At 43.0% G+C, this 27,317-nt stretch overlaps 1 protein-coding gene across 3 annotated transcripts in view; it reads left to right on the forward strand.

Annotated features, from left to right (window-relative positions):
• LOC137286211 (uncharacterized) overlaps positions 1 to 16,222 on the forward strand; it is a 22,390-nt gene extending 6,168 nt beyond the window's left edge. Inside the window, exons 1-3 of one of the 3 annotated variants that reach the window (XM_067817951.1) lie at positions 3,310 to 3,557; positions 12,064 to 12,224; positions 14,216 to 16,222. In XM_067817951.1, coding sequence (XP_067674052.1) covers positions 3,506 to 3,557; positions 12,064 to 12,224; positions 14,216 to 14,365 — 363 coding nt within the window. In that variant the 5' untranslated portion in view covers positions 3,310 to 3,505 and the 3' untranslated portion in view covers positions 14,366 to 16,222. Of the gene's footprint in view, positions 1 to 3,309; positions 3,558 to 12,063; positions 12,241 to 14,215 lie in introns of those variants that run through there. The other 2 variants (XM_067817934.1, XM_067817942.1) reach the window with 2 other exon arrangements.
• Positions 16,223 to 27,317: the final 11,095 nt, after the last annotated feature.

Raw genomic sequence — 27,317 nt, forward strand, 5'->3', positions numbered from 1 at the left:
GGAAATCCCGATATACCCTGCAACATATGTAGCCTGGATGGAGTGTAACAGTGTGGTGTGATATATTGTATAACTGTGTAGGAGGGGGAAATCATGATATACCCTGGAACATACACTCTCCATCAAACGACTCACTTAAAGCACTCTCTGTATGTTATGTATATGTATAAGGTTATACCGAACCTTATGCAGATAAACTGGACGAGGATCATGCATCACATTACTATACGTGGCCAAATCTGGTGAGTGAATAGCTCCGTTTGGGTGTAAAGTTTTGTTAAGAATTTGCCAATTTTCACTGATTTCATAATTTACTGAACTGAAGACAATAATTTTTCAACGTTAAGAATTTGTTTTACTATAAATAAGTTCATGTGTATCACAATGCCTTTAAACAGAAAGGAATATTTTGCAATATCTAGTTAAGAAGAAATGACTAAAGTAAGTGGCTACATTTACACTAGTGAGTCTGAACTTTTGATGGGTAGTATATATAGCGTAGATAAAGTGTAACAGTGTGGTGTGGAGATAACAGCCGTGGCATATAGCAGCTCGATCGTCTCTACATACTAACGGGGTACCCAGAATGGCAGGAGAGTCGGGCAACGAAATTTGGTGCCGAGATGTGATTTTAAAATGTTATGTCGAGATGTGAACTTGAGATGTGATTGCAAGATATAACACATGATTATGAGATAGAACAGCGAGGACGGTATCTCTCTGACGTCTTAACACGGGGCATCATTTCAAGCCAAGAAAAACTTACGAGGGGATATCAATAAGTTCTGAGCCTTGCATAGAAAAACATAAAATATTGGTATGAACCACATTTATTTTTCAACATAGTCCCTTTGTGAGTCAAGACACTTGTTCCATCTTTTCTGCCAGGCGCTGATGCCATCTCTGTAGAAGGCGCCATTTTGGTCCTCAAACCAAGCCTCAGTAGCAGCAATAAGCTCATTATCATCCTGAAATCTACGACCACGCAAGTGTTTCTTGAGATTTGGGAACAGATGGTAATCACTTGGTGCCAGGTCTGGAGAGTAGGAGGGATGCGGCAAGATTTGGTACCCGCATTCCTGGACAGCAGCGGCTGCAACGCGAGAGGTGTGTAGTGGAGCGTTGTCTTGATGTAGAAGAATACCACGTCTGATCTTGCCCCGGCGCTTCTCCTTGATTTGACTGTCGCACTTGCCTCAACAAGTTAAGTAATATTCCCCATTCATTGTTCTTCCTTTTGGTAAGTATTCTATGTGGATGACGCCTTTACTATCCCAGAAGACTGTCGCCATTACCTTCTGCACTGATCTGGAGGCTTTGAACTTTTTGGTCCTGGGAGAAGTGACATGTTTCCATTCCATGGATTCTGGTTTGCTCTCAGGATCATAGTGGTGGATCCAGGTTTCATGACGGGTTACTAGCCTAAAGTGAAAATCTTCTGGATTCTTGTTGTATTTGGTTAGCATGGAGTTGCTAATGGTGACCCTTGTTTGCTTCATTTCATCTGTAAGCATTCTTGGCACCCATCTTGCGCACACCTTAGACATGACGAGATGTTTATGAAGAATTGTCTCGATTGATCCGTGTGAAATGCCTGCGGTCTCCTCTAACACGTGGAGTGTGATTCGACAATTTTCCAGCACAAGTCTATGCAATCTGTCAATGTTTTCCTCACTAGTGCTGGTTGTTGGGCGACCTGGACGGGGGTCATCTTCCAGACTCTCTCTACCATGCTTACATTCATTGACCCATCGTTTGATGGTAGCAGATGAAGGGGAAGACTTCCCATACACTGCTGAAAGCCTTTCTTCAACGTTCTTCGCCGAGTTTCCTTCAAGAACTGAAAACTTAATTACTGCTCTAAGCTCAACTTTTATTCATTTTCACTGCCGTGAGGGGGTCTCTTTCTGTCAATGTGAGCTGTTCAATAACTTCTGAGAGTAGGATACCAAAACCAATATATTACGTCAGTTACACCCCAAGGTTCAATGTCGTACCATAGGCTGTGACACCTGGGTATGAAAAATGCTCAAGGCTCAAAACTTATTTACATCCCCTCGTATCATGGCATTGTTCGCAGGTGTCTACCCGGTACTGAGTATTGAACCTTGAGGCGGTTGTATACAGAGAATGTTAGAATCATATTTGTGACAGCAAGCGTCATATGGCCAAACCTATCGTGACTTGTTAACGCTTGGAAAGAGCTTTGCTGAGTTCGCATGTATTTTCCATGTACGCCAGTGTGTTTAATCTGGAGGTACAGCTGCTCAATACACTGACGTGGGGGTGGTTTTGTCGTGCTTGTGTAACTGTGGAGTGCTATGCTATCGTCCACGTGTATATCTAACCCACGTCGTCGGTCGGTCACATGAGATCGCCTCGTAAAGAAGCTAGTAACCATGTCGTGTTAACTGTTTAATGCCGCGCTCAGAAGTGATATATTCCAGTTGCATGGCAGCAGTCTGTAAATAACCAAGTCTGGACCAGAAGTGATCAACATGTCGTAAAGGTAAGGTGCCCCCAAACACACACGCACGCACGCGCGCGCACACTCACACACACACACACCACACCACCCCCACCCTCTCCTAGGTTTACTCTGCTATGCTTTAAGGGGCAACATCTCATATGTCGATTCTGTGTTCAGATCATGATACATAGGTCGATTATTTATGTCGCTCTGAAGTGTTCTGACACAGTCACTCAACTCATATGATTCGAGAGTAGAGATCGCTGTCGCCGACACTGACGAGTGGAGGTATGTAACCTATGGCTATAAGCCCTCCTCGTCAATCAAACCGCGCGATGTCGTCTCCAGCGGTGAAGCAAACACGGGCTTGTTACTCAAACCGCTGTCTGTTGAGGACACTGGTGTGGGAGAAGAGGCACTAGTTAGCAAATTATAACAAGAGATGTTACCTACAACGGCTGAAAATGATGACCTGGGTTTCCTGCTGCCATCATACCAATCACTGGATTGTCTGGTTGTCCGGTCAGATTGCCGTAGGGCCCTCGAGAGTAGGATAGCACAACGGACCAAAATTGGTGTTATTGTGACGGGGGATAGGGAGAATAGTGGATCACACCTTGGTTATACTGACGTTGTGTTCCGTGGCCTCGCAACTGATTGTACAGTTAGTGAGTGTGTCAGTAGGTTTTTACCAGTCTTTTAAGGACATCCGCTTTACCACAATAGGCTACAATACCTCCCCTGTTGTGCATAGACAGGTGTGTACTGATGTGTGTACTGATGTATGTACGGATGTGTGTACTGATGTGTGTACTGATGTGTGTACTGATGTGTGTCCTGACGGGAGTACAGCCAGGGGCCAGGACGTCACGTCAGGAAGTGTGACCCACACATCAGCGTAGCACATACCTTAGTTATTGATGACTGCCCGCGGGCTGGGAACACGGCACGTGTCACGAGACCCGGAAGTGACCTCTGTGAGAGTGGTCGGACCTCACACTGACCGTGCACGTCCAGCAGGGTGGACGAAGGAGGATGCCCAGGAAGACTACTACAGTGCTACTCGCATGTTTCCGGAAAAGGAAAGGTAGGATGAGTAATGGCGGATAAATGACAAAGTGCTGGGGACAGGACATTTGTACATGAGGTGCTAGGAATATGTTGTGTGTGATGCAAGTGCTGGGGGCAGGACATTTGTAAATGAGGTGCTAGGAATATGTTGTGTGTGAAGCAAGTGCTGGGACCAGGACATTTGTAAATGAGGTGCTAGGAATATGTTGTGTGTGAAGCAAGTGCTGGGGACAGGACATTTGTAAATGAGGTGCTAGGAATATGTTGTGTGTGAACCAAGTGCTGGGGACAGGACATTTGCAAATGAGGTGCTAGGAATATGTTGTGTGTGAACCAAGTGCTGGGGACAGGACATTTGTAAATGAGGTGCTAGGAATATGTTGTGTGTGAAGCAAGTGCTGGGGCCAGGACATTTGTACATGACGTGCTACGAATATGTTGTGTGTGAAGCAAGTGCTGGGGCCAGGACATTTGTAAATGAGGTGCTAGGAATATGTTGTGTGTGAACCAAGTGCTGGGACCAGGACATTTGTAAATGAGGTGCTCGGAATATGTTGTGTGTGAAGCAAGTGCTGGGGACAGGACATTTGTACATGAGGTGCTAGGAATATGTTGTGTGTGATGCAAGTGCTGGGGGCAGGACATTTGTAAATGAGGTGCTAGGAATATGTTGTGTGTGAAGCAAGTGCTGGGGACAGGACATTTGTAAATGAGGTGCTAGGAATATGTTGTGTGTGAACCAAGTGCTGGGGACAGGACATTTGTACATGAGGTGCTAGGAATATGTTGTGTGTGAACCAAGTGCTGGGGACAGGACATTTGTAAATGAGGTGCTAGGAATATGTTGTGTGTGAAGCAAGTGCTGGGGCCAGGACATTTGTAAATGAGGTGCTAGGAATATGTTGTGTGTGAAGCAAGTGCTGGGGCCAGGACATTTGTAAATGAGGTGCTAGGAATATGTTGTGTGTGAAGCAAGTGCTGGGGCCAGGACATTTGTACATGACGTGCTACGAATATGTTGTGTGTGAAGCAAGTGCTGGGGCCAGGACATTTGTAAATGAGGTGCTAGGAATATGTTGTGTGTGAACCAAGTGCTGGGACCAGGACATTTGTAAATGAGGTGCTCGGAATATGTTGTGTGTGAACCAAGTGCTGGGGACAGGACATTTGTACATGAGGTGCTAGGAATATGTTGTGTGTGATGCAAGTGCTGGGGGCAGGACATTTGTAAATGAGGTGCTAGGAATATGTTGTGTGTGAAGCAAGTGCTGGGGACAGGACATTTGTAAATGAGGTGCTAGGAATATGTTGTGTGTGAACCAAGTGCTGGGGACAGGACATTTGCAAATGAGGTGCTAGGAATATGTTGTGTGTGAACCAAGTGCTGGGGACAGGACATTTGTAAATGAGGTGCTAGGAATATGTTGTGTGTGAACCAAGTGCTGGGGCCAGGACATTTGTAAATGAGGTGCTAGGAATATGTTGTGTGTGAAGCAAGTGCTGGGGCCAGGACATTTGTAAATGAGGTGCTAGGAATATGTTGTGTGTGAACCAAGTGCTGGGACCAGGACATTTGTAAATGAGGTGCTCGGAATATGTTGTGTGTGAAGCAAGTGCTGGGGGCAGGACATTTGTACATGAGGTGCTAGGAATATGTTGTGTGTGAAGCAAGTGCTGGGGACAGGACATTTGTAAATGAGGTGCTAGGAATATGTTGTGTGTGAGGCAAGTGCTGGGGCCAGGACATTTGTAAATGAGGTGCTAGGAATATGTTGTGTGTGAACCAAGTGCTGGGGGCAGGACATTTGTAAATGAGGTGCTAGGAATATGTTGTGTGTGAACCAAGTGCTGGGGCCAGGACATTTGTACATGACGTGCTAGGAATATGTTGTGTGTGAAGCAAGTGCTGGGGCCAGGACATTTGCAAATGAGGTGCTAGGAATATGTTGTGTGTGAAGCAAGTGCTGGGGCCAGGACATTTGTAAATGAGGTGCTAGGAATATGTTGTGTGTGAACCAAGTGCTGGGGACAGGACATTTGCAAATGAGGTGCTAGGAATATGTTGTGTGTGAACCAAGTGCTGGGGACAGGACATTTGTAAATGAGGTGCTAGGAATATGTTGTGTGTGAAGCAAGTGCTGGGGCCAGGACATTTGTAAATGAGGTGCTAGGAATATGTTGTGTGTGAAGCAAGTGCTGGGGCCAGGACATTTGTAAATGAGGTGCTAGGAATATGTTGTGTGTGAAGCAAGTGCTGGGGGCCAGGACATTTGTACATGACGTGCTACGAATATGTTGTGTGTGAAGCAAGTGCTGGGGCCAGGACATTTGTAAATGAGGTGCTAGGAATATGTTGTGTGTGAACCAAGTGCTGGGACCAGGACATTTGTAAATGAGGTGCTCGGAATATGTTGTGTGTGAAGCAAGTGCTGGGGACAGGACATTTGTACATGAGGTGCTAGGAATATGTTGTGTGTGATGCAAGTGCTGGGGGCAGGACATTTGTAAATGAGGTGCTAGGAATATGTTGTGTGTGAAGCAAGTGCTGGGGACAGGACATTTGTAAATGAGGTGCTAGGAATATGTTGTGTGTGAAGCAAGTGCTGGGGCCAGGACATTTGCAAATGAGGTGCTAGGAATATGTTGTGTGTGAACCAAGTGCTGGGGACAGGACATTTGTAAATGAGGTGCTAGGAATATGTTGTGTGTGAACCAAGTGCTGGGGCCAGGACATTTGTAAATGAGGTGCTAGGAATATGTTGTGTGTGAAGCAAGTGCTGGGGCCAGGACATTTGTAAATGAGGTGCTAGGAATATGTTGTGTGTGAACCAAGTGCTGGGACCAGGACATTTGTAAATGAGGTGCTCGGAATATGTTGTGTGTGAAGCAAGTGCTGGGGGCAGGACATTTGTACATGAGGTGCTAGGAATATGTTGTGTGTGAAGCAAGTGCTGGGGACAGGACATTTGTAAATGAGGTGCTAGGAATATGTTGTGTGTGAGGCAAGTGCTGGGGCCAGGACATTTGTAAATGAGGTGCTAGGAATATGTTGTGTGTGAACCAAGTGCTGGGGGCAGGACATTTGTAAATGAGGTGCTAGGAATATGTTGTGTGTGAACCAAGTGCTGGGGCCAGGACATTTGTACATGACGTGCTAGGAATATGTTGTGTGTGAAGCAAGTGCTGGGGCCAGGACATTTGCAAATGAGGTGCTAGGAATATGTTGTGTGTGAACCAAGTGCTGGGGACAGGACATTTGTATATGGCGTGCTAGGAATATGTTGTGTGTGAACCAAGTGCTGGGGCCAGGACATTTGTAAATGAGGTGCTAGGAATATGTTGTGTGTGAAGCAAGTGCTGGGGACAGGACATTTACAAATGAGGTGCTCGGAATATGTTGTCTGTAAACCAAATGCTCGGATATGTTGTCTGTAAATCAACTGCTGGGAATGTGGTGTCTGTAAACCAAGCGTTGGGATATGTTGTGTGTAAACCAACTGCTGAGAATATGTTATCTGTAAACCACGTTTGGGGATGTACTGGTCGCAAACCACGTGCTCGGAATATGTTGTCGGTAAACCAAATGCTATGAATATGCTGTCTGTAAACCAAATGCTGCGAATATACTGTCTGTAAAGCAAGTGTGGAAATACATTGTCTGTAAACCAAGTGGGGGATATATTGTCTGAATATCAAGTGTGTGACTTTCGGAATCTCGGATTAAAAACGAGACAAAGAACAAAGTCGATGAAATCGCATCAGTTGACACCAGTGTGTTCCTGATGATGCCCAACTTATTGATAGCTTTCCCCCAATCAACATAAGTCAAACTCTGGACCGCACAACAACACGCACATCGGATATGAAGCCTTGGATGACTGGCAGGAAACTTAGTGACGACAAGACCGATGCTATACTGATTGGGTCTAAGCGTCAACGTCAGTCAGTGGATGAGGCTTATGTTATTACTGGACAAGCTGAAATCCATTTCTCGGACAAGGTTAAGAGTCTCGGTGTCTATCTAGACTCATAGCTTACTATGGAGAAGCAGGTAGACAGTCTTTGCAGGTCATGCTACTTTCATTTAAGATGCATTGGCCAGATCCGGCATCTTCTCACCTCTGAAGTCACAAAACATTGTTCCAATCCCTTGTTCTTTCACTACTAGACTATGCCAATAGCCTTCTCTTTGGAATTAATAAATCATTATTACAAAGACTCCAGAAAGTATAGAACACTGCAGCACGGATGGTGTCAAGAGTGTCCAAATTCTTACCAATTACCCCAGTTCTTCAATCACTACACTGGCTTCCTATAGAAGCCAGACTGAAATTCAAAGTTCTGTGTCTGACATACAAGTGCTACCATGGATTGGCTCCATCATACCTATCTTGTCTACTCAATCACCACCAGTCCCAACGTTCGCTACGTCCAGATAATCTCCACCTTCTATCCATTCCTCAGTACAACTTCACAAGCTCTGGTGATAGGTCATTCTGTGTTCATGCCCCCAGACTTTGGAACAAGCTGCCTCTAAGCATTAAACTCTTGCCTTCATTTGACTCTTTCACATCACAACTAAACACATTCCTATTTCGTGAACACTATGACTATTGGACTATGTGCCGCTGTGAGCATACACGAGCGTATGGAATCTAGCGGGATACAAAACAACATTATTATTGTTGGGAGCAGAGAGCATGTTGTGAGTGAGCGCACTGTTGTTATTCTCTGAATAACATTTCAATCATAACTGTTTCAGTAATCCCGACCGAATTCACGAATTTTGTTTGTGCTTTTCAATAGTGTATCTAAAATGTAACGATAAGCTTGAATATGAAAACAGTAAACAACTGGTGAGTCCTCCAGAAGAGGCGACCACAAGCTTACAACATACAATAACGGTTTTGGCCTGCTTCGCACATGTCTTACTTAACGGAGTGGTATTGCAGCATGCATAATTCAGATAAAATTCAAACAGCCTTGTATGTGTATCACATGAAACGAAACAACGTCCGGAAGACAACGTCCTGGTCACGTGACAGATATTAACAATCGGCCTGAGGATGTTATGATTTCCTGAACTTAATGACAATATCTTACCCAGATAAAGATATGAAGTACGTGAGGAAGGAAGAAAAAAATAGAATAACTGAATAATGAGTAAATGTACACCCCCGGCATGGTGGTCAAAACTCCTAATATATATTTTTGAGTTTGAAACATTTTTCCTACATTAAGTTTTGTGTGTTTCAGTTTTACCTCAGGTCATGGCAATGCATACGGTGGAAATGAATAGATTATCGGGTCCCTGTGAGGTTTATAGTTTCAACAAATGTGGATACAAATATTTGTTTTTAAAATTTGAAAACGTGAATCCATTTTCTAAACATCATTTGTTAATTCTACTTAACCATAATAGCAGTTGCCTATCAACACTATGCATTTTTCTGACGACAGGAAATATCAAAATCATCCACAAATGGCGGTACATCAATTAAAAGATATAAACCTTTTGATATATTGTTTATTCTAAATAGTGTGATAGACAAAATGCTGAATTATGGAACGTCCTGAACCTGACTGTATTGATGAGACAGAACACCAACGTTGGTGAGTTAAAAATGAAATCAAGTCTTTGAAGGGCATTTAGAAGTGAAATACATAAGAATGAAGATTTCCTATGGATATCATCTTCTTTATTATGAGAACACAACGTTTCGGAGTTAATGCTTACTCCATCACCTGATGAAGGAGTAAGCGTCGACTCCGAAACGTTAACCGGTGTGCAGTCCGTCAAGATCACAAAGTTTATATGGAGTACAAAAACAGCGGCCTATGATAGGCATGGTGTATGATATGACAAGACGCCATTTGTCCTACCAAGGCTCAAAGGAATGTTTATTTTTTAAATAACCCAGAAAGACATGGCCTTTATTTAGCGAAAAACGTTGTCAAATCGTAAGGTTTTGTTGGAGCGAAAAGCGTTCGCAATACTTGCGAACAATAAAATATACCGAGATGAAAATCGTACAGTCATCTTTGTCGGTGAAACATGGTTTCATGTACACCACATTGTCCAAACATGTTTGAGACTTGATGGTGAGGTTGTAATAAATGGGGTTAAGCCTCTGTCTGGCACCGGACCTCGGAGTATTGTAGTTCATGTAGGGTAAGATAATGGTTTTGTACCAAATGCTTTACTTGTATTGATTTAAAGCTCAAATCAGCAGATTATCATGACGACATGACTTTTGAAACTTTTTCAAAATGACTGCATGAAATATTGATCCCAAACATTCAACCCCACACCGTTATCGTTGTGGATAATGCGCCATACCACAGGAAGCAAGTGGACAAGTGTCCAACAACTGCTATGAGAAAAGATCATTTAAAAGCATGGTTACAAAGGCTCAATATTGCAATTGATGATAAAATTCTCAAAGTCAAACTGCTGTTTCTGGCAAAATCCAACAAATCGGGCCCTGTCTCTAGAGTAGACATTATGTTAAAGCAACGGCCATGACGTACTGCGTCTTCCTCCTTACCACGCAGAACTGAACCTAACTGAGTTGACTTGGGTCAGTGTGAAAAATTATGTTGCTACACAAAACTTGCAGTTCACAAAAACTTCTCTAAGAGATGCCATAAATTGAGAGGATGTCTTCAATCGGTGCTAAGGAATGGTCCGAATGTTGTAAACATGTCAAAACCACTGAAGATGGCTACTGGCAACGGGGAATTGCAGTAGAAAAAGAAATTGACAGAATCGTGATCGATTTAGGACTGACAAGTGATTCAGACCGATTCAGACAGTGACGACTAAGGCCGAATTCAGTCTGTCTAAATCAGTGAACTCTGTAATGGATCTTATCAGTATTTGACCCCAGTCTGGAGAGGATGCACCAGACTACATGTCGATTATTAGGGCGGTGCAATATTACCGGTAAACCGGTACAGCATCTCGCGATACGATTATTGCGATATGACTCCGATTCTTCAATACATTGGATCATACATTATCTGCCCTCCATTTCCGTCGCAACAAAATGTCCTCAGGTTTCACGTAACATTTTACAGGTGGAAATGTCTTTATGGGGGGCTCCAAAAGTGCCAAAATGCACATTCTACCAAATGCTTTGTTTTGTGCGGTTTAGTGGTTTCATGTGTGACGTTTTGGAGAAATAAGGGGCCTCATATGGACCACTCTTTTAAAAAGCAACATATATGGAGTGTATGCTTGCTCCTTCTACAGCGTCATGTGGAAGCAGCGTACACTCCGAAACATCCTGTGATTTACAATAAAGAAATTGACATCCATAAATCTTGCTTTTCTTTCCTGCATTCCACTTAAGCGATTTGACCAATTTGGTATTTGGACTTATTAGTAAAGCCTCTGGTTCTCAGTGACCATAGTATGTTTTATACTGGGACACATGTTATCATGTTATCACAAAGGCCAAAGACGAAATACGTGTTACAGACTATGATGACATTGTATTGAAGGATCTACGTTTTCGGAGGTCACATGAGTCTTTAAGCTCAAACAGTTCAACGTATTCATGTTTTTGTTTATTTTGTTTATGTTTGCACATGTTTATATTGGATTTGAATGTGCATGGATCTCTGAAACACACTTACAAAAGTTACGCACATATAGTTTTGCACTGACGAAAAAACGCTGATCATGAAATTCATGTTATACTATACTATTACCTTTATCATTATGTTCGCAAAACGCTGTTTGCAATACGGCACTTTAATTAATCATTCATTTAATTAATCATGATGTCTTCATGTAAACGATGCCAACTGTCGCTGAAACGTCAGATAGAGTTTGGCAGTTGCATTCGTACAAAGCTTGAAACAATTGTTTAGTTTACAAACTCTCCCGCATGCGGCTCGAATTTTGGAAATATTTTTTCTCCTTCATTCCTGTTATTTTGAAGTAAGTGTTAAAGAGCCTTTAACGATTTGTAGAGGACATGAGCACAAGATGACTCTGATAGGTTTGAGCGAGGAAGTGATTCTACAACTTGAGCAGACATAGCACATGGCGAAATCTGAACTGAATCATCTTGAAGGCGATCTGACTTCTTTAGAAGGTCAGGGTAGAATAGGCCTTAAGCAACCCATGCTTGCCGTGAGTTATGTTTATATTATTGTACAAGCATTGTGGCATTTGCATAACTCTGGGTGAGCTTTGTCATGTTAATCTTCTGCTGGGTATGATCTGCGCAGTTTCTCAACTTGTTGTCACAGTCTTCTGTTGTATATGTGTTATCACCAAAGCGAGTACGCACAACACAATGTACAAGTACTAACACAATGACCGTACATGCGACCAGCAATGGTGTACTGTCCACGGACACAAAAATCTATCTCGTGTCCACATTGGGGAAGCACACCTCTCGAGGAAGTTGCTCCTGACGTATGCCCACATCTCCCACCAGGAATTAGGTAATGCAATTGCGGTCAGTTACCTTAATGTGTGTACAGACGTTGTCACAACTTTCTTGCAGCTAAACCACCGAGACAACACCCGTATGACGAGGTGAACGAGGCGGATATCAAAGACAACCAATCAGCGCCCAAGCGGCGACCGCGAGAGTATGACGAGATCGAGATCGAAGACGATGGATCCGGTCCATCAGTGGTGGCTGAGAGTTCCACAAAGCCAGAGGTAGGCGGTACACAAGGTAGGCAGACAGTTTGGTAAGCACCACTGGTACTAACACCATCATGCACAGTTTGCATTGACTGTATTTCCAGCACAATAAATGGCAGTCACAATTACCTTGTGAACCACACATTCACAGTAGGAATACTTATTACACTGATGTCGTCGTCATGCACAGTGTATGTGTCTATCTGTTGAAAAGGCTTCTCATGCACAGGGAATGTTACGACTGGTTCTGTTAACGGCTGTGAAATCATTAGGCCGTGACGCCTCTGTCTATTGACCCGTAGTTGACTGAGACGTCAGCTCGCAGTTCAAAGTTTAAATAGAATTAACTCACAATCAAGTTTCCATCTTACACACATGAATACAACTGGGGATACGTGTGTTGTGTACATTTTGTTCCGTACATACATGGTCATGTGATATCAAACACTATGATCAGCACACGAACGTGATGTATACTAGCAACATAAAGAAACTGTACATTGTCAAAATATTATCCCAGTTGATAAGTCGGATAACATTGTCACAGGTACTTATAGACATTAATGGACGGATCAAGAGACCATAACAGGTCGGGACAATTTCAACTGAAATGTAGATCACAATGACGTCCACAAGCAGGACAGGGGTCAAACGACCATGTCACAAGTTCAATAACAGGTATGTCCACCATCGGCATTGAGAACAGCAGTGCATCGACGCACAGAGCCTATCAAACGTGCAAGGAAGGCTTGTGGGATGTCATACCAGATTCTCTGAAGTTCTGTTGCAAGGTCAAGGACGTTATCTGGCGGATGAAGAAGACGACGTAGACGTCGATCCACCTCGTCCCAAACATGCTCTGTCGGGGACAGGTTCGGTGAATTTGTAGGCAAAGGAAATAAATCAACGTTGTGGTGTTGCAAGAAATCCATAGCAACCCTTACAATATGACGGCGGGCATTGTCCTGTTGGAATGTTAACCCAACGCCATGACGTTGGAGAAAAGGAATTGCCACAGGTCGAAGAATCTGATTCCTGTAGCCCACACTCGTTAAGTTGTCCTGAACTCATGTGTAAAAACAACATTTCTCCACCAAAACAAGTGTCTGCGGACATAATTTCGGCACCGCATTCGGCGAGCTTGTCGATGAGGTTGTGTCAGGATAGGTCGTATGGCGGGACGTCGTGGTCTGATCCCGTGATGACGTAAACGTTGTCGAACTGTGTTTGGGTGAATACGGCGAAGTCCTGGAATGGTCCGGGCAGTCATCACTGCAGTCTGAAACCTGTGGCGAAGATCCATCTGTCCTGTCTTGGCGTTGTTCCGGTGGCAGTGGGAATGTGCAGCCACCTGTTGTTGAGCCATTCCCCCATAGATCATGCCAATGGTCTCATGACGTTGTGCAGACGTTAGCCTTTGCATGCCTTGCGTTTCAATAGCCATTTGAATTTTTGAACGATCGCAAGCGCAGGGCTTGAGCTTTCCAAAATGACGGTATTGTGTGGGATTCATTTGCTGTGTTTCTCTTTCCCGGAATGCACGTGCAACAACGTATTGCAAGTCTCAAGGACGAAACCACTGACGTCAAGGAACGTGGCACGTGCATGCATTTTAGATACTTGTCACTAATCTCTGAGTTTATATCCTTATGTATTCACACAGCTTTGATAAATTTAGATTTTAAATTTTGGTATGCACAGTTTCTTTAATTGCGAAGTATACATGTGAAGGTGTTAACTGCGTGTATGATCTTCCGCCCTCAAAAGCTTCACATGAGATGTGTTGCTTGTTTCATTGTCTTTCCTGTCGTGTATTGTTTGCATCTGTCGTAATAATGTCAGTCCCACACTCTCGTGTATTTCAGTCTGTCAGTTTTCATGTTAAACCCTCCTGTTGCTTAGGTCAGTCTGCCTCTTGTCTGTTTCAGTCTGCCTCTTGTCTGTTTCAGTCTATCAGTTGTCAGTTTCAGTCTACCTGCATTATGTTAGCCTTTTCTTTGTTTTAGACAAAGACTCTCAACTACATCGAAGTGGAGGTACAACAGCAGAACCCGGATGCTGATGTAAAGAGAGCAGCGCCACCTACACAATACACCACCATAGATGTCGCTGCTACGTCAGCCGCTTCCGGCAGGAAGATATCTCTGTCAGAGTGAGGCTGGAGAGGCATAACGACAAAGCGACCCGACTCTTGTACATAGACTCTGTATATATGTGTGTATATATACTTCCACCACGCCACGCTGTATATACTCACAACTTCACATGAAGTTTTCTAGGAATGTTGACAGGACATGCATGCTCGTTAAGCGATCAAGTTCCCTAAATGGGTACAATGTTTGAAGCCCATTCCTGGTGTCGCCGTTGTAGGTGCAGCTGGTCGCTGATTTACACTGAAGCGTTCATGTACTTTGTATATTATTTTGTCTTTTACACCTAGTAGAGTTTGTTTGGGCAGACCACTGGGACTAGTGGCGTAGGGTATAATAGACCGAATTTAGGCTCGATTCCTCGCATGGGTACAATGTATGAAGCCCATTTCAGACGTTCCTCTCCTTGGTATTACTGGAATATTGCTAAAAGGAGCGTAAAATACTTTTTGGGACTGATGGTTCGCAGATGCTTTGAATTTCCCGATGACAGTATTGTTTATATCGTTTGGAATAACCAGATGATGATGAACTGTTTTGCCGTCTGGCAGTCTCCTTTCTGTCTAATCTCGTACTGCACCTTGTAATCGATATATCACCAATTTGTATATTAGGTTTCTGCTTTTACTGTTTTTATACATGTGGAGACGACATGTTATATACGACATAACGTGTAGTTTACTTGACATGAAATCGTTGCCAGTTTACTATAGTAAATTCCATAACATATTATATATGGTCTTAAAACTGCCGAGGTATTTCCTGTCACCTTTGAAAGATAGCACAGAAAGCAGCATGTTCACTTGTGTTTCTCCTATAAGCGAAAACAGGTTAAAACTGTAGGTGTGTTCAGGCGTCTGGTTACCAACCCAACTATTCAATATGTAAACGTGTTCCACGGAAGCAGCCTCGTCGTGTTTGGTTCACACATAACGTGTTGTACAGATTGGTTCAGACCAGACACATGTGGTACAGATTGGTTCAGATCAGACACATGTGGTACACTGTTCGAATGTCGTTCAGACTGAACGCGGCTATACATTCTGGCGTTGGCGATTACTGAGAAATTTAGCCAATTAAATAGCACACTTTCTACGATTTAAAAAAGAAACACTGAACAAGGTGTTCTTAGATACCTTTACGGAGGAGACTGAAACTGACGTCACACATACCGCCTTAGATAACTAGAATCGCAGTTATTAACATATTTTATCAATTTCTTTTCTTTTTTTTTTTTAAAAGAGACAGAAAAATCCAAGAACAAGACATAAATTATTCGATCCTGTTTCTTGAAAGAAAACAATGCTTAAAAAGTCCTTTAATGATAATTTGAAATATATGCCTTGTGAAAAATATATGTGCAAACAAGTAGGGCATGCTTGACAGTTTCTCATCAAAAAGAGGATAAACACGTTCATATTATTTTCACTCTTAGGTAAATGTCCATCTGTACATGGATATACTACATAGGTACATAGCTATCTCTTCCATTCTGGGCTGACAACCCAAGCAGGCCAACCAACAGATGTGCCCATCTCAGGTCGTTTTCCCTTTAAAGGGAGCTAACTCTTGCATCTCATGTCACATTACATCCATCCTGGTTCCAGGGCTTCTGTATTGATATTCTATATTGAGGCTCTGGAACCAGGAATGGATTACAAGAAAACATGTAATGTGCGGATATCATGTGAGTTCTTATCTTGGATACTCAGCGTAAGTTTACTTAAATGTGTTGAAGTGAATATCACCATCTCTTTCTGTATTGATGTGATCACTGGTTTTGTATCACACTGCCTCTTGATTTGTACTGATTTGTATCAGTTTGCAAACTTGGTTATTTTAAAATAAAATTGCTTTATTGTTCTTGTTTGGCGGTTTCCACATCAAGTTGAGTTAATGACTGCTTCCCTGTTTCATGTTGGCGTCAATCAAGGGTGGGAATCAAGCTAGTTACAGTTGTCGTCGTTACCTAGTAGCATGCGTAGTACGATGTTTATTTGAGCGAGGTAAACAATGCATTCCTGAGTTGCCTTGGCAACCGTGTGATACATTTTTGCCAGAGGGGTGTACTAGGTGGGTGATAGAGACCATCAGATGTTGGAAGCTTCGGTGGCTGGAAACATGGTGCCTCAGTCTTTGAGTCTGGATTCTAATCTCAACTGGAACTAGAATTTGTTCTAAGTTGACAGACAATTTCCTGTGGCCAGAGCTAGCATTAGTTAAGTGATGTCGTATTGACACCATGGTACTGACAGATGACGTGCGTGGCAGTAGTTGCAGATGGTGTGGATGGAGGTAATTGACAGCTTTCCCATTTGTGCAGACCGATGCACATGACCACTGGATTGTCTGGCCCAAATTCTAATATTTACAGACCGCCTACATATATCTGGAATAGTGTTGAGTACGGAGTAAACCTCACTCACTCTAGATCTCACTGCATACCAATTCTAGATCCTCCGTGTAAAGGTTTGTGTACAGTTGGACCTTGCATTAACAAAACTTAAAAAGTCCGGGCAGCAGTCCGAAACCACAGAACCCTGTGTGCTGAAACTTCTGCCACTGAGTTCCCAGAATGTTCTTCATCCTCAGGTGAAATGCTCTCCTTCTGCTGTCCATCGGGGGCTTTCTGTCCCGAACTGTCTTAAAACAGTCCAGACTAGATTATATCAGGACCGCCACCATGCAGCTTCAATATAACTTCCACCAAGGATTAGGTCGACCGACAAGATGATCTGTCATTTCGACATGCCCAACGGCGTTGCTTGCGATATGGAAGCCAAATCACGATTAATGTCAAAATAGATTGTTTGTGTTTTACATCCATGTCAGCACCGAGCCAGTCACATGATACCATGTGCTTTAACTTCTGACTGATATGATCCTAATTCATACAGGTTCACCAACCAACGGCAACCCAAGGACAAGGGACATAACTCCTGCAACGCTCATGTCACAGCACAACACACTTTCATCAATAAAACACGAATGTCTAGAGCAATCGGAAAACAAGTTTCTGTGAAGCAAACTAGGCTTTGGAATAAATATGACAATGTGCCTTATTTTCTAGTTAGTTGCCAAAGATCTGAACGGCTGCGTGTGCTCTGGAGTTTCAGCGTTTTCGGTCTCAGTTTTGTCCTCATATCGGCTGGACTTCAATGTTCGCTGTCAAACTTAGGATGTAGTTAGCTGTTTTGCATGAGCAAATCTTTGTGTGACCATCTGCCAGAGTAAGCATAAAACCTTCACCACAAACAGAACAATACTAGGTTAAGCAGAACGTAACGTTCCAAATAGCTACTGGGATCTAGCCAAGTGAAAGATGACTGTCAATGAGTCCATTAATACATTGTTAAAGCTATCCCGACCGGCTAGCTAAAAATCTAAGATAATTATTTTGTTTTTTGATCTAATGCAGATGGATATGATGAAGTCATTTATTGGGGTGTTAAATAGGTTTGCGTGAAAACTTCAGTTTTTGTGTTTGTTTGATTTATGTTATTTCAAGGGTCAACAGTAACCATCTTCAATGACCAAACATGACACCAGTTCCGACTGATATATATTTGATACAGATTTGGGGGCGTTGGGGTAGCTTGGTAGTTAAAGTGCTCGACCCCGGTTCGATCCCCCATATGGGTACAATATGTGAAGCACATTTCTGGTATGACCTTCGGGGTATTGCGGGTATACTACTAAAACTGCTCACTAAACTAAACTCACTCACTCACTTAGTGATATTTGGCAGGGTCAGTGAAGTATGATGTGGGCTAGCGAAGCAACATTTTACTTATGTAGATGTGCAGGTCAATGACTTTTCAACATTAATTCATACACTGAGCTGAAGGCCTAAGAAAGATGAATTTCAGAAACAGGAATTGTCTCTTTCTTGTCAGAAAGCTGAATGAAAGAGAAAAAAATAAACGAAATATGTGTCATGAAGGGCGTTAAAACATTTCAGCGAGAGCCTGGAGGTACAATTCTCGTTCACAAAACTACAACAAACTGGACAGCACTTTCGGGCGTTAAAACATGAAAATATCATCAACCCGTCAAACTGTCAACACGAGAATGACTTGAGTATTCATACATGATTTCACTTAACCTTACCACGTGACATTACAAGCCTGTGACATGAGTAGATCTGACTCACTGTTTGTCACGAGCCGTGCATTGCGTCGCTGTTCTGTCAGACAGGTAAAACCAGTGAGACGAGAAAGAGTTTACGTGTTCGTTGAACGTCAATTCATCCCCGCATCAGTCACCCGGTGAAACGTGTTCGACATCTCCGGCTGACATATGGCAAACATCAGACGAACGAGCATACGTTTCACCCACGCCCTCAGCACTTTAATCACCCTGTTTCCCAGCCTGGAGCCGTGTGCAACAGGTTCACAACTGACGTGTACATTGGAGGGAGGGGGCAGTTAAACTGCAGTCATACACCGGGTTAGGGTTGCCCACATACAATGAGCTGTACTTTCAGTCAGCAACAAGCATTAACACATGCATGACACATGATACATGATATATGATTTATCATCCCAAACTGTGTTCCACTGGATATTTTGCTTGTTTGAGATCGTTTTGACATTAAACTTTGTACAATGCTCTGACGTCATCAATTGATATAACGCGCAATGTCATGACGTCAAAAACTTAAAGACGTCCCATTACACTGATAATACGAACACTGTACGTCTATTGTTAGTATCGTGGTCAGAAATGTACATTTTTCGTTGAAAAATACTGAAGAATGCTTTTTGTGATAAAGAAAATCTCACCCGCGTGTCTTCTGACATCACATGCATCTACACATGTTGATAAAAAGTAAAAATATCCCACGTAAGCCTCGGAGCTTTTCAACTCGTGTTGGCATAATTGATATCAGTACACATATGGGTGAGATTTTTATCTGAAAAACTCACGAGTGTAGTATTTTGTTTACTTCTCTCTGACGCAAATGGATAGAAACTGCCTAGAGTAGAAGAGATATTAGCACTTTGACGTCATAACTACTAGCCAGGATAGCGTTATCACGCTTGAGTAATATTGTCGTAAAGATATGACACTGCAGTACCTTCCTCGGTCGTGTAATAATAAGTGATATAAGATACAAGGGTTTCAAGCAATATGGTACAATTGGCACAGTACTATAATATCTTTCTGCTCTAGCTGACGGAATGTAGTACGTTGCCGGGGAAACCGTATATGTATATTCGTTGTCGGGGAATCCACTGTATGGTAGAAAGCAGTACGTTGCCGAGGAATCCCACTGAGTGGCAGGATACAGTACGTCGTCGGGTAATCCCACTGCGTGGCAGAAAGCAGTAGGTTGCCGGGTAATCCCACTGTGTGGCAAAAAGCAGTGCGTTTCCGGGGAAACACAGTGTGTCAGAAAGCAGTACGTTGCCGGGGAAAGACTGTGTGCCAGAAAGCAGTAGGTTGCTGGGGAATCCCACTGCGTGGCAGAAAGCAGTAGCTTAACGGGGAATCCCACTGCGTGGCAGAAAGCAGTAGGTTGCCGGGGAATCCCACTGAGTGGCAGGATGCAGTACGTCGTCGGGTAATCCCACTGTGTGGCAAAAAGCAGTGCGTTTCCGGGGAAACACAGTGTGCCAGAAAGCAGTACGTTGCCGGGGAAAGACTGTGTGCCAGAAAACAGTAGGTTGCCGGGGAATCCCACTGTGTGGCAGAAAGCAGTAGGTTGTCACAGAAACTGTGAGTGTCGTGCATCAGAATGCAGTACGTTTGCGGGAAACCAATAGGTAGCAGAAAGTAGTACAGTGTCAGGGAAATTGTAAGTGTCAGAAACAAAATACGTGAGGGAAACTCCAAACGACAGGAAGAAGTACGTTACCATGAACGTACGTTGTGGATAATGCACAGGTCCTGTGAGAACGTGTAAGAAAGGTTAAACCCAGTCCATACCCACGTCTATTGTTGGGGATAATTGTAGAGAGGTTAATAATCATTGACTATATTATCCTATGGAGCAAAGTAGCTTGTACCATGCTGACGGCGATTTTACCCGCCGTGACACACGGAGAGCTCGAGGTCACCTAGACACTGTAATGAACTCGATGGAATTACGAACACCTTTCAACATTTCTCTGAGATATGAACAACGTTAATCAAACGAAGGGGAAAATTCCCGGCGAGTGTTTCTGTCTACAGGCACCATCGTCCCAACTGTCCCAGTGATGTAACGGGGTAGTTATGTACCTGGGTAGTGATGTACCAGGGTAGTGATGTACCAGGGTAGTGATGTACCAGGGTAGTTACATACACGATTACCAGGACAGTGGTATACCCGGGTATTGTTGTACCAGGATAGTAATGCACCAGGGTAGGTAAGTACCAGGATAGTGGTGTACCAGGGCATTGGTGTACCAGGATAGTGATGCACCAGGGCAGGGACGTACCTGGGTAGTAGTGAATTAGGTCAGTAAGTGAGTGATCTTGGTTTTACTCCGCATTTAGCAATATTCTAGCAATGGCACGGTGTGGCGCCAGTAATGGGCTTCACATATTGTACCCATGTGGGGGAACCTGGGCAGTGATGTACCAGGGTAGTGATGTACCAGATGGAGTAGTGTTTACCAGGGTAGTAATGTGCCAGCTAGAGTAGTGACATACCAGGGTAATGATGTACCAGATGGAGTAGTGGCATACCAGGGTAGTGATGTGCCAGCTAGAGTAGTGACATACCAGGGTAGTGATGTACCAGATGGAGTAGTGGTTACCAGGGTAGTGATGTGCCAGCTAGAGTAGTGACATACCAGGGTAATGATGTACCAGATGGAGTAGTGGCATACCAGGGTAGTGATGTGCCAGCTAGGGTAGAGACATACCAGGGTAGTGACATACCAGGGTAGTGATGTACCAGCTATATTAGTGACATACCAGGGTAGTGATGAACCTGGGTAGTGATGTGGTAGTTGTGTACAGGGTAGTTATATATATCAGTGTAGTGATGTACCACGGAAGTGGTACACAATGGTAGTGATGTATTTGAATCTCACCCCCTCACGGATCTTAACTCTGGTGGAGCAGTCAATTCAAGAAAACTGTCCAAATTACCCATAATTATAAGTTTTCACTAAATCAGTCTGATATATCAATTCCCGCGAGTACTAGTCAACACCTATCCGTCCATCAGTATGCTACAAGCAGTCTGTAGTTCTGTTCACCGTGAGATGTTAGACAGCCGTCAAGTATGCTAAGTGCCCTTGTAACGCAACCAGGTGTGAATAAGTGGACGGAATGTTCACTATAACGCAGCTTTAGGACACATGAATTAGTTCATTGTACATCTTAAACTCGTCAGAAATATGCACAGTTTGTGGATAGTGTGAAATAAGTCTGTAAGTCTTCTCAATGGTATGATGTCCGTGGTACTATGACGTGTGCTGTGTTATAAGGGGGGAAGAATAATTTACCTACACGGACCAATATACACTTATGTACAAAAGAAAGCGCATTAAACCACCCGTTATATCAACAGAGAGCCAATGGTTACTGTGGCGTCATAATAACCTTTGGACACGTGACAGCGTTACGTCACCTTTCTTGTTTCTTCATGACTGTGACGACATATCGTTGTTGACAAACAAGATGTTCACCATGCAGCTGACTGGAAGGAGGCGTGTCTGGTCGCCATGTGAGCTTCACTTTTGTGGTAGATGTATATCACGTGACCCATGATCAGCCCCCATGGTGTTGTTAATACAATAACTACATCCTGGGTGCACCTGTTCAGTGACAATGACCAAACAATCAACGCGTGTCACTCGGTCATCTGTCACAAGGCAGACAATAAGTCATGTACTCAGGTAATGAGTGTTAGATCGATCCCAAATTCGGATGTTGATAGCTAAGCACAATGACGTCATAATAACTTGTACATTTTGAGATCCACGTGATAGTAATCGTCGTCATCAATCACCAAGTTGACAGCGGCCAGCACATCGTGTCCTCCAGACAAGTGAGAGGATTACGCAGTAACTACAAACCCAAGCGAAGGCGGAAGGCGGCTGAAAAATACAGGACTGATTTCAAACTGTGCCATCGGTCAGTTTTTCTTCATTTGTGTCTCCAAGGTAACATATGGTCAGTTTTGCGGGATCATCTCTTTTGCAAACATCAGTTTAATGAGCATGGGTTCAGAAGCCAAAACGTGTATTGATTATGACATCTGGCTTGTAACCCACAGAACATATCTGCTGGATGGTTGCGGACAGGTGATTTCTGAAGATCTTGGTATAGATATATTTCCACATGACATTTCAAAGTATCGCTGTTAAATTCAGACCGAGGTGTATAAACCCTTCAGTGCATGTTGTCATACTTGGGTGACACAGAAAGGGATACAGAAACAGGAACGGTAACTGCAGCTTGATCCGCGGTGTTTCGTCGTTGTCAGGACGGCAGTGTTCGGTGGTGAAGTAGACCCCGCTACGTCTACACAGCAGGGTGGGAATAAACACTCACCGTGGACACAGCAGTGGATGGTTTTATGCATAAACACACGCGGTCAGTAGATTATACGTTATTGTTTCCCGACCTCCACTTCCGACGTCACGTCTGTTCAAGATTAGTTAAAGATACAGTGATATTTTAGTGACATGAGACATAGTGCGTGAGTCACTGAGAAGACGTACTCCATGTACTCGACCTTCGCCGTCTTGATCCTTCTCCTTCAGCGCGGACAAGGGTAACAAGACGTTGCTGGGTCGACTATAGATTGGACATCAATGACAGGGATCGTGACTACACTGTTGTGATGTGTGGGGCAGGTCACTTACACCTGTACATAGTCGACCACAGTGGACGTAGACACACCCGTCCAACATTCGCCACCGAGCTGTTGGTTCTCCCGTAGCTTCAGGGCATTCAGCTAACAGTGACCACACCTTCTCCACTAAGAGGAACTCACACAGAACTGTTCTAATTCTAAAAATTATCGGTACACAGGGAAAGAAGAAAGTTACCATTATGTTGTAAAATGAAACGTGGCAGTGCGCCTTCATCTGATAGATGTATATCCCGAGACTGTTAGAGACTTTACAATGCATGACCTTAGATATGGAGACTCTGAACATTTGTAAACCCATCACATAGACTTCAAAACTCATCGCAGTCTTTTCTCCCATCAGCTGCAGTATTGAGGAATGTTTCATTAGAAAAGCGAATGTTACCATCAAGAAGGACATTTAAATCATATTTGGAAACACCATCATATGTTTCTACAGGTGTCCGTAGAGAAAATATCATTATTAATACTCGTTTAAGATACCATGTAAGCGAACTGAATTACGATTTATCTAATGTTTTTTTAGGTCAGATTAAAAATGTATGCGTGGTTATTTCAGTGGAAATGTCCATCACTTCATGCTTGGGTGTTTCCTATCAATGAACAGAGAATGCCAATGTCCATCACTTCATGCTTGAGTGTTTCATATCAATGAACAGAGGATGCCAATGTCCATCACTTCATGCTTGAGTGTTTCCTATCAATGAACAGAGGATGCCAATGTCCATCACTTCATGCTTGAGTGTTTCCTATCAATGAACAGAGAATGCCAATGTCCATCACTTCATGCTTGGGTGTTTCATATCAATGAACAGAGGATGCCAATGTCCATCACTTCATGCTTGAGTGTTTCCTATTAATGAACAGAGAATGCCAATGTCCATCACTTCATGCTTGGGTGTTTCCTATCAATGAACAGAGAATGCCAATGTCCATCACTTCATGCTTGGGTGTTTCATATCAATGAACAGAGAATGCCAATGTCCATCACTTCATGCTTGAGTGTTTCCTATCAATGAACAGAGAATGCCAATGTCCATCACTTCATGCTTGAGTGTTTCCTATCAATGAACAGAGGATGCCAATGTCCATCACTTCATGCTTGAGTGTTTCCTATCAATGAACAGAGAATGCCAATGTCCATCACTTCATGCTTGAGTGTTTCATATCAATGAACAGAGAATGCCAATGTCCATCACTTCATGCTTGAGTGTTTCCTATCAATGAACAGAGAATGCCAATGTCCATCACTTCATGCTTGAGTGTTTCATATCAATGAACAGAGGATGCCAATGTCCATCACTTCATGCTTGAGTGTTTCCTATCAATGAACAGAGAATGCCAATGTCCATCACTTCATGCTTGGGTGTTTCATATCAATGAACAGAGAATGCCAATGTCCATCACTTCATGCTTGAGTGTTTCATATCAATGAACAGAGAATGCCAATGTCCATCACTTCATGCTTGAGTGTTTCCTATCAATGAACAGAGGATGCCAATGTCCATCACTTCATGCTTGAGTGTTTCATATCAATGAACAGAGAATGCCAATGTCCATCACTTCATGCTTGAGTGTTTCATATCAATGAACAGAGAATGCCAATGTCCATCACTTCATGCTTGAGTGTTTCCTATCAATGAACAGAGGATGCCAATGTCCATCACTTCATGCTTGAGTGTTTCCTATCAATGAACAGAGAATGCCAATGTCCATCACTTCATGCTTGAGTGTTTCCTATCAATGAACAGAGAATGCCAATGTCCATCACTTCATGCTTGAGTGTTTCCTATCAATGAACAGAGAATGCCAATGTCCATCACTTCATGCTTGAGTGTTTCCTATCAATGAACAGAGAATGCCAATGTCCATCACTTCATGCTTGAGTGTTTCATATCAATGAACAGAGAATGCCAATGTCCATCACTTCATGCTTGGGTGTTTCATATCAATGAACAGAGAATGCCAATGTCCATCACTTCATGCTTGGGTGTTTCCTATCAATGAACAGAGAATGCCAATGTCCATCACTTCATGCTTGGGTGTTTCATATCAATGAACAGAGAATGCCAATGTCCATCACTTCATGCTTGGGTGTTTCCTATCAATGAACAGAGAATGCCAATGTCCATCACTTCATGCTTGGGTGTTTCATATCAATGAACAGAGAATGCCAATGTCCATCACTTCATGCTTGGGTGTTTCATATCAATGAACAGAGAATGCCAATGTCCATCACTTCATGCTTGAGTGTTTCCTATCAATGAACAGAGAATGCCAATGTCCATCACTTCATGCTTGAGTGTTTCATATCAATGAACAGAGGATGCCAATGTCCATCACTTCATGCTTGAGTGTTTCCTATCAATGAACAGAGAATGCCAATGTCCATCACTTCATGCTTGGGTGTTTCCTATCAATGAACAGAGGATGCCAATGTCCATCACTTCATGCTTGAGTGTTTCCTATCAATGAACAGAGAATGCCAATGTCCATCACTTCATGCTTGAGTGTTTCATATCAATGAACAGAGAATGCCAATGTCCATCACTTCATGCTTGAGTGTTTCCTATCAATGAACAGAGAATGCCAATGTCCATCACTTCATGCTTGAGTGTTTCCTATCAATGAACAGAGAATGCCAATGTCCATCACTTCATGCTTGGGTGTTTCATATCAATGAACAGAGAGTGCCAATGTCCATCACTTCATGCTTGAGTGTTTCCTATCAATGAACAGAGGATGCCAATGTCCATCACTTCATGCTTGAGTGTTTCCTATCAATGAACAGAGAATGCCAATGTCCATCACTTCATGCTTGAGTGTTTCATATCAATGAACAGAGAATGCCAATGTCCATCACTTCATGCTTGAGTGTTTCCTATCAATGAACAGAGAATGCCAATGTCCATCACTTCATGCTTGGGTGTTTCATATCAATGAACAGAGAATGCCAATGTCCATCACTTCATGCTTGAGTGTTTCCTATCAATGAACAGAGAATGCCAATGTCCATCACTTCATGCTTGAGTGTTTCATATCAATGAACAGAGAATGCCAATGTCCATCACTTCATGCTTGAGTGTTTCCTATCAATGAACAGAGAATGCCAATGTCCATCACTTCATGCTTGGGTGTTTCCTATCAATGAACAGAGAATGCCAATGTCCATCACTTCATGCTTGGGTGTTTCCTATCAATGAACAGAGAATGCCAATGTCCATCACTTCATGCTTGAGTGTTTCATATCAATGAACAGAGAATGCCAATGTCCATCACTTCATGCTTGGGTGTTTCCTATCAATGAACAGAGAATGCCAATGTCCATCACTTCATGCTTGAGTGTTTCCTATCAATGAACAGAGAATGCCAATGTCCATCACTTCATGCTTGAGTGTTTCATATCAATGAACAGAGAATGCCAATGTCCATCACTTCATGCTTGAGTGTTTCCTATCAATGAACAGAGAATGCCAATGTCCATCACTTCATGCTTGGGTGTTTCATATCAATGAACAGAGAATGCCAATGTCCATCACTTCATGCTTGAGTGTTTCCTATCAATGAACAGAGAATGCCAATGTCCATCACTTCATGCTTGAGTGTTTCATATCAATGAACAGAGAATGCCAATGTCCATCACTTCATGCTTGAGTGTTTCCTATCAATGAACAGAGAATGCCAATGTCCATCACTTCATGCTTGAGTGTTTCATATCAATGAACAGAGGATGCCAATGTCCATCACTTCATGCTTGAGTGTTTCCTATCAATGAACAGAGAATGCCAATGTCCATCACTTCATGCTTGGGTGTTTCCTATCAATGAACAGAGGATGCCAATGTCCATCACTTCATGCTTGAGTGTTTCATATCAATGAACAGAGAATGCCAATGTCCATCACTTCATGCTTGGGTGTTTCCTATCAATGAACAGAGGATGCCAATGTCCATCACTTCATGCTTGAGTGTTTCATATCAATGAACAGAGAATGCCAATGTCCATCACTTCATGCTTGAGTGTTTCCTATCAATGAACAGAGGATGCCAATGTCCATCACTTCATGCTTGAGTGTTTCATATCAATGAACAGAGAATGCCAATGTCCATCACTTCATGCTTGGGTGTTTCATATCAATGAACAG

Source organism: Haliotis asinina, chromosome 1 (assembly GCF_037392515.1).
Source record: "Haliotis asinina isolate JCU_RB_2024 chromosome 1, JCU_Hal_asi_v2, whole genome shotgun sequence".
NCBI classification, from domain to species: Eukaryota; Metazoa; Mollusca; class Gastropoda; order Lepetellida; family Haliotidae; genus Haliotis; species Haliotis asinina.